The 8,131-nt window shown below is 40.8% G+C and overlaps 1 protein-coding gene across 1 annotated transcript; it reads left to right on the top strand.

The window, feature by feature from the left end:
* Positions 1-6,154: 6,154 nt before the first annotated feature.
* LOC135713088 (histone H2A-like) lies at positions 6,155-6,522 on the top strand. The gene has a single exon (XM_065236190.1). It carries the CDS (start codon positions 6,195-6,197, stop codon positions 6,507-6,509), a length of 315 nt encoding a protein of 104 aa, XP_065092262.1. The 5' UTR covers positions 6,155-6,194; the 3' UTR covers positions 6,510-6,522.
* The last annotated feature ends 1,609 nt before the right edge of the window (positions 6,523-8,131 follow it).

Below are 8,131 nucleotides of genomic sequence, written 5' to 3'. Positions count from 1 at the left end.
TTCGGGTTATCTCTAAAACAATTGAACAATATAGTTATTTTGACCGGAAAAATAATTACGTCTGCTATAATTTGTTCTCCGTGTGTGCAGTGCACGAGGTGCACACATGGACGAGACGCCACTGGTATCACCTCCTCTACACCGCACATAGAAGTATTTGTCCCAAAAAAGCATGAGATTCACAGATTTCGGATTTCAGACTTTTGGCCAACTTTTTAGGTCAAATACTTATATGTGCACCGTTTGAAAAAAAAATCATGTAAATGTTAATGTCCCTAATGTGATGATGATGATGATAATGATGATGATATGGAACCACCACTCACTGTAGCAAGACAACTGCCGACTTGATCAAGTTTAATAACCTCTAATTGTACTCAACCTGCCATTGTATGAACAACAGGATCAAACAACCGGTCAAAAAACAGACCATCCAACAGGAGGATGTCTCAGTGAGTGAGGAAAAGATCCCGCCCTCTTTTCACGAAATGTTAAAGACAGGGAGTTGGCATTTCCACTCTCCCCATCCATTTCGCTTCAATTGTTTGTCCTGGTGGACCCTCCCGTACCCAGCATATAATCGAAGACAACAAATCAAGCCGAATTTGATAGCAAAGACTACATCCTCAGTCGAAGGGTTTGTGTATTTGCTCATTTTTTTTATGCGTTGCTTCCACCTTCACTCAAGCGCAGCGCTACTGTATCTGTCACTTGGATTCTGGCAAAGCTGCTAGTCTTCTTGATTTGTTGTCTTCGATATAATGTTTCATATAATAATGGAATGAATGTTAAAAGAAGGAAAGATCTCACCCGATGTGTTGCAAAGAAATACATTACATCACGATGATTTTGAAGAGCTCCCCATAGATATGCCGATACTTGTTCCAAGGGTGTTAAAAGCAGCACTCTCGTCTTTCGTTCCTGACACAGCACCGTAAACCCCCATCAACCACGAAACAAACTCTAGCTGTTCCAACTAGAAGGATTTCAGCTGAGAAAATGTGTTAATGTCCTTAATGTCGGCCTAAACATTGGGTCATACTTAAATTTCGAAGGATTTGACCATTTTTCATTGTTCTAAGGAAAATTGAAGAACAGGGTTTGTTTAGCAATGGGCCCAATTTTGAGATCCCTAGGCCAACATCAGAGATAGAAGATAATTGATTGGAAGACTCGTGCGTCGAAAGTTCACAGTCTGGTATGTCCGGTCGAAGCCAGTTTTCTGTTAAGACCACTCTGTCGTGGTCAGAGCTCAACAGTCTTTAATGAAGTTCATGAGTTTTCGCGCGTTTGCCCGGTACATTTTGATAGTCTACTTGTTCCGAAGCTATTTCCGGTGAAGCCATGGAACAATTCTACGTTCGTCTCGATCAATTTAGAGATAGCTATCCCAGCTCTTCTAATCACACCTTCTAACGTGATGTTATTGTTTTCATGTGCATTAATTAAAAATTAAAAAAAAAATTAAAATTGGTCATGGACATTTTGAGATATTTGGCTTTTTAACATGTTGTTATAAATTTTACTTGGAATTACTGTCAATATTTTCCCCCAGAAGTTTCCGCACTACAATTCTTTTGAATAATTTCAAAGCCACCACTCTCTCAAACAATAATTCAATGATTCGTGCAAATCGGAGAAGGTCGAGTTTTTTTTTCGATTCACTTTCGTCAATTGGCGTGGAACTGCTCATGGTGAGATTTAACTCAAGTCAGATTCTGATAACTTCCCTTTGAGTGGTTTTTATGAGTTTATGAGCTGACATGTTTTTTCGGCGTTAGGAGTGTGAGTGCGTCATTATGCATGAGAATCTCAAGCGAGAATTTTCTTTGCCGCATTTGCAGACGAGTTTTTATTCTCGCAGGGAGGCTCAATGATTGATATTTGAGAATAATTTTCCGAACACTTCTCTGAGCTGATGGGATGTTTGAGACATTTTTGGGAAGTTTCCGCATCTTGTGGGGAAGTGGAAACTCTGGAAACTTCTTGAATCTTCTGAAAAGTGTATGGAACTTCTGGAAAGTTCTCGGAATTTTCGGAATTTCATGTAAATGCACGGATTTTTTGGGAAGTTCTCAGATCTGCTGAGAAATTCATGGAACTTATGGGAGGCTTTCAAAAAATCTGGGAAAGACTATGAAGTTTTTTGAATTTCTGAGAAATTTTCTAGGATTTTTTGAAAAGTTCAAGAAATTTATGGAAATTTCTCAGAACTGCTAGGAAGTTCGAGGGTCTTTTGGTAAACTCTTTAAACTTCTGGGAAGTTCCGAGATCTAGAAGTGCTTGATCTAGTAGTACGCGGAATTTATGGGGAAATTGTGTATGCACCCAAGCGAAGGATGTAAGATTTGCTTACAATTATGTGGGATTCATCATCGAATGGAGACCACATGAACGGTGCATGCGATAAACCGAGCACGGTTCAATACAAGAAAAAGCGAAAAAGAAAAATGTGGGGTGTTTTAGTGAGTTAAATAAATCATGTCGAGAAAAATAGAAAAAAAAGGTTGCCAGCTGGACTCGAAGCACAAAAGCTGCGATTATCAGACCTGTATAGGCTAAAAGCGAATAAGAAGCGCTCATTTTCTCTCATACTCGACTTCTATGCGACTTTTTTTGGCCACAATTGTGCTACTTGGGTTCGTATGCATTTTCTGATAAACGGAAAACGGGGATAGTCGTGGTAAGTGTTGCTAGTGTAGTGGAAATCGTAGACCGAACACGAAAGATAAAAAAAAATCATAGCATCATCTGCATGGTCAACTTATACAATTCAGTGCGGTGTACGCTTCGGAAGATGATAGGAAATGCAACTAACAATCAATTTCATACATTTCTGGTTTACGTGCAGAACTTCTCGGAAGTTGTTGGATATTCTGTGAAGTGTGTGTGTGTGTGTGTGTGTCATCCTCTATCCCTCACCCAGCCGGGGGCGTTGGACAAGTACAACTGCTAATAATTTGATCAAATCTCATGCTCCGTTATGGTGCCCTTTATGTTGTGAAGACTAGTACTTCAAAAAGGGTAACTTTTGAGGCAAGACAGGGTGTCCTCAACAAGTTAAGGAAACAGGATGCACTAAATGTCCGCAACAGGTACAGCAAAACACCACATAGACGCCCTTATTCACACTAACTACTCAGGGGGTAGAAGGTCAAGAAGAGCCACCGCCGCCAACTAAAGCTTGAACCGGGTACCTGGGACTCCCACGATATACCCGTGGCAATGGTCAGCAGACGATGCCCTGTACGTATTTAGTTTGTAATATGTTTTATTTGGATACACAAAATGTTTGAAGCCATGCATCATCTAAACCATAATTTGCATCACCACAAATACACTTGTCAACAATCTTCAACTGGAACGTACTCACCAAATCACTTCACCCGGGAGCGCATTCCCGATGCTTCCACGCATATTTTTCTCTAGTCATCCCTAAAAAATTCCTCCTCCAGCGACTCCAACCACACAACAACCAAATATCACTTTTCTTCACTTTTCTTTTTCAAGTCACTCCGTGCACAAAAGCAATGCACATCGCAAAACCCTGACAATAGATCAGCGCCGTTCTCATCAAACAATCAAACCATGCAGCGCCAAATCTTCTGATGCTTGCAATTTTGCAAACATGATGAATCATGTTTTCTTTCTCGATTCTAAAACTTCTCGGAAAGCGAGAAAACCACCACTCACACACGTATAACCGTCCGGGAGGCAGAGTGCCAGCGCTAATCCGGCAAATGCAGCCGAAAACTATGAAAGTGAATGCACGCACAAAACAGAGAACGAACTTAACACACAACCGTATCCAAAGGCGTTCGAAACTCGACTCCCTTGTTGGATATTCTGTAAAGTTCTCAAATTTTATGGGAAGTCCCCGGAACTTTTGTGCAGTTTCCAGTTCTTTTGAATAGTAGCCGGAACTTCTGGAAAGTTCTCTAATATATTCGAAATTTTTAAGAAGCTTTCGGACTTTCTGGTTTTATGGGAGCTCTTGGTAATTCTGGGGAGACTTTTTGAAATTCAGAAAATTTCTTGGATTTTTTGGAAAATTATCGGAATTTCTTGAATGTTCTCAGAAGTTGTGGGAAGTGGATCTTCAGCAAGGTTCTCAGATTTTCTTTTTTTGAAAAGTTCTTGGATCTTCTAGGAAGTTTTTCGAATTTCGGAGAAGATGTGAGATCTCCTTGGATCTGCTAGGAAGCTTGAAGGTCTTCTGGGAAACTTTTGGAATGTCCTGGACGTTCTGAGCTCTAAAAGATCTCGATCTAGTAGTACTTGGAATTTGTGAGAAGTACATAGAACCTCTGGCAAGCTGTTGGATGTTCTGTGAAGTTCTCAAAATGTATGGGACGTCCCTGGAACTTCCGAGCATTTTTTTTTTAGAATTTCTGAATAGTTACCGAAGCTTTTGGAAAGTTCTCTAATCTTTTCGGTAATTTCTGGAAACTTCTAGGATTTTTAGAGAAGTTCTAGGACATTGTACGAACCTTCGGTAATTTTGGGAAGATTTCGGAAATGCTGAGAATTTCTCGGAATTTTCGCATCAGAGGGATCGCATCAATCTGGCTGGCAGTGATGCCGGAATCAATGTTATTTGTTTATACTTGCGAAAGGAAAGTGGAAAAAATGAGTGCACTGCGTGTTTTAAGCGATGGATATTGTTGTTTGTTTATGGTTGTTTTCATTGTTTTGAGCAAAAATGATGTACAAGCTGCTAAACTGCGGTAGAAACTCCGAGTAAAGTACAAATTAAAATAGAAAAAGCATTTTACATTCATGGCATCATTGGTCAACTCCGTCAAACACCATGCACAACTTTCCGAAGGGCATTCTTCAAAAACATTAAGAAGAGTGAGAAGCTCCATTGTCAAGTCCCGTCCCGGCACCAAAACACTTTCTCGGACAAGTGCGAGCAGGAGGAAAAATAATGATTCATCCACGGGACTGACATCAAATATCGCGTCACTTTTCAAATAGACCAATGTAACATTTGAGAAAATACAAGTTGAAGTTCGACAGATTATTATTTTAACTGTTTAGAAACAATACATTTTGCAACACTATTTTTAATGAAGTCAGTGAATAATAACATTGAAAATTCAGTAGAAACGGTAAAATCACAATTTTACTTTGAATTTCATGCTACAATACAGAAAAAAACACATAGGACGTTTTGACTACTCAAGTTGTAAATTGGACATGTTATATTGGACGATTTTTCTCAATGATATAATCAATGAGTGTTACATTGGACGTTTTGTTCTACATGATACTAGATTCCCTTTCACAGATTTCAGAGTAGAGTCCCTAACTTTAGATTGGCGCCGCCTTTGGAAAATGAGCACCAATCATGTTAGGCAGTCCGAATGACCGAAGTAACAATCATGTACCCATAATTTCAAACTAATGATAATCTTAAATAAATGAAAGTAAATTTGGATGGATGTTTTTGTATAACATACAATGATAGAAGAGCAATAATTTGTATCGCCTAACTCGATATATTTTTAAATTTGTTACTTAGGACCTTTTGAAAAAAGACGCGAGAAAGGTTTCCAATATTGGATTTCACAAATTTGACAGTATCCCCTTAACTGGTCTATACATTTATGGCCCATAACAAACTTGAACAACACAAACGAACTTTGCGGCTGTATTGCATATTTTACAGCTGTCGCTTACATTTTTTTGTTCCTTTGTTTTGTTTTCTCCGTCGATCTTGTTTTCCGTGCTGAGCACCAATGCTACCGACGTGCCAGGAAGGCAGCTCCCACACCTGGACCCTACCTATCGATCCATCAAACTCATAAACCGGGGACCAACGGCTTTACTTCCCATCCGAAGGAAGGCGTGATCAGAGATGTTATGCCTCAAGAACATCCCGGCGGCGCCGACTGGGATTGAACCCAGGCCTGCTGGGGTGAGAGGTAATCACGTTTACCACTACACCACCGGCGCCGTTAAAGGCAAGACGATTGAAAATCTGTAAAATCAAATAAATCAGGAATACTGGCAACGCTGTCTCGTTTCATGCCCGTAGAGACAACCGACACTCACCGTCCCTGTATTCATAATATGCTACTCGACGCAGGTATAACACCACCCTCGACGGTCGAAATGTCATCATTACAGTTTCAGCATCGAACTGCTCGTGTCGTTCGTAAATCGGTTCACCTATTTTACATTTCATTATGTCTGGACGTGGAAAAGGAGGCAAAGTCAAGGGAAAGGCAAAGTCCCGTTCGAGCCGCGCTGGATTGCAGTTTCCAGTCGGTCGTATTCACCGTCTACTCCGAAAGGGCAACTATGCCGAGCGTGTTGGAGCCGGTGCTCCCGTCTACCTGGCTGCCGTGATGGAGTATCTGGCCGCTGAAGTTCCCGAGTTGGCCATCCGCAACGACGAAGAGCTGAACAAACTTCTTTCCGGAGTGACCATCGCTCAGGGTGGTGTCCTGCCAAACATCCAGGCCGTCCTGTTGCCCAAGAAGACCGAAAAGAAGGCCTAAATTCGATCGAAGTTCCCACCCTTTAACAAAATCCGTCCTTTTCAGGACGACCAATTTGATGGTAGTAAAGAGTTTCGTTTTCAAAACAGTTTCCTTCGTGGTACGCAAGGAGTGATAAAATGAATCCATTAAAAACATGGTTGAATCTTTCTGTCATGCTCTCCCTAGTTAATTGATATCCTCATCGAGTAGGTTCGATGATGGTTGATTAGTGTAGGCGTATCTTGAATTCCAAGAAATTAACCAGTGCAGTGTTATCATTCCATTCATATCTAAAATTAAACTATCGACTAAATTTTCAATAGCGCCCTAAAATATCCATCAGTACCGTCCCAACGACGCGTTCATATAGATAAGATTGGTAAATAGCAGATTTTTAGCGATGGGCCCAATCTTAGATCCATTTCCCCTACCTTGCAGAGCTGCGGTGGCCCTGGACTTATGGCCTACATTGATGCAGCGGAATGAAATTCATTAGCAAATTACGGTTGAGATTTCAGAAATGATCCGTCCAATTTGAAGTGTGGTTTGATTTCTGATAAGGTATTAGTACCTCTGGAAGTGAATTAACTACCTACGTGACATCGGTTTACTGGATCCCGGTAAGTGTACCTTACTCTCCGCTTTGGACGTGAACTGCTTGCCTTCAATATATTGAGTGATTTGACTAGTAACTTCAAAAGACGTTTTCCTCGGACCGCTGATTCTGAACTGTATTGTTCCTTCATTGCTCAACATTTACCGTTACCGTTGGGGCTTCCGGTCTTCTTTGCTTAGCCAACCGGTTAATCGTATTGAAGCGATACTTCTAGATTATTATTACGCCTATACTGTGGGCTCATAGAACAATAAAACCGAGCCTGGTTAGTAGGTGAACACAAAATACTAAAGTAGAACACTCTACCAACATATAGAGTTCAAAAGATTCCTTCAAAAAGGCACAATATATGCGACCGAAACTTCGGATGAAATCCAAACAGATATGTTGAGAGGAACCAGTCGATCACAATCCTCTTATTGAGTTTAAACGGTATTAACAGAGAAATAAGACGCGTTAACCACGAATCCTTGGGAATGATCGTGACACGCTTCATATGGATGACGAATCGTCTTCATCTCATCCTCAGAAAATGGTACCCATTATTTTAATCGGCATCGTTTTGAAAAATTCCCCTTACAAAAAGGCTTTTCATGTACTGCCAGAGGGCCAATTTAATTATTACTAAAATGAACGAAATTTACGATGTGCGCTTCCATCGTGCAAACTTTATTTTGATTGCCGAAGCATATACTCAAAAAATTTACCACATAGGTATCTAATGGAAGAAAACCATGTGAATTTCACGTAGCTAAAAATCCCACCACAAAATCAAATGAATATCATGAGGCCGATGAAAGTCATATGAAAAAAGTGTCGGAAAGGCATTAGAAAATTAATCGTTAAACTCTTTCTTGATAATGTTGTGGCCATTTTTCCAATGCGCTCGGCGTAGTTGCCCTTGCGGAGCAGACGGTGAATACGACCGACTGAGAACTGCAGCAGCTGGGCATTCCATGACGGCGGCCCAGTATACCGGAGCACTGGCACCAACGCACTCGGCGTAGTTGCCCTTTCGCCCCCA

This window comes from Ochlerotatus camptorhynchus, unplaced genomic scaffold (genome assembly GCF_037179485.1).
Source record: "Ochlerotatus camptorhynchus isolate MF236.1 unplaced genomic scaffold, CSIRO-AGI_Acam_v1.1 ptg000532l, whole genome shotgun sequence".
NCBI classification, from domain to species: domain Eukaryota; kingdom Metazoa; phylum Arthropoda; class Insecta; order Diptera; family Culicidae; genus Ochlerotatus; species Ochlerotatus camptorhynchus.
The sequence above is the reverse complement of the archived record's forward strand: the minus strand, read 5'-3'. Positions and strand labels throughout refer to the sequence as shown.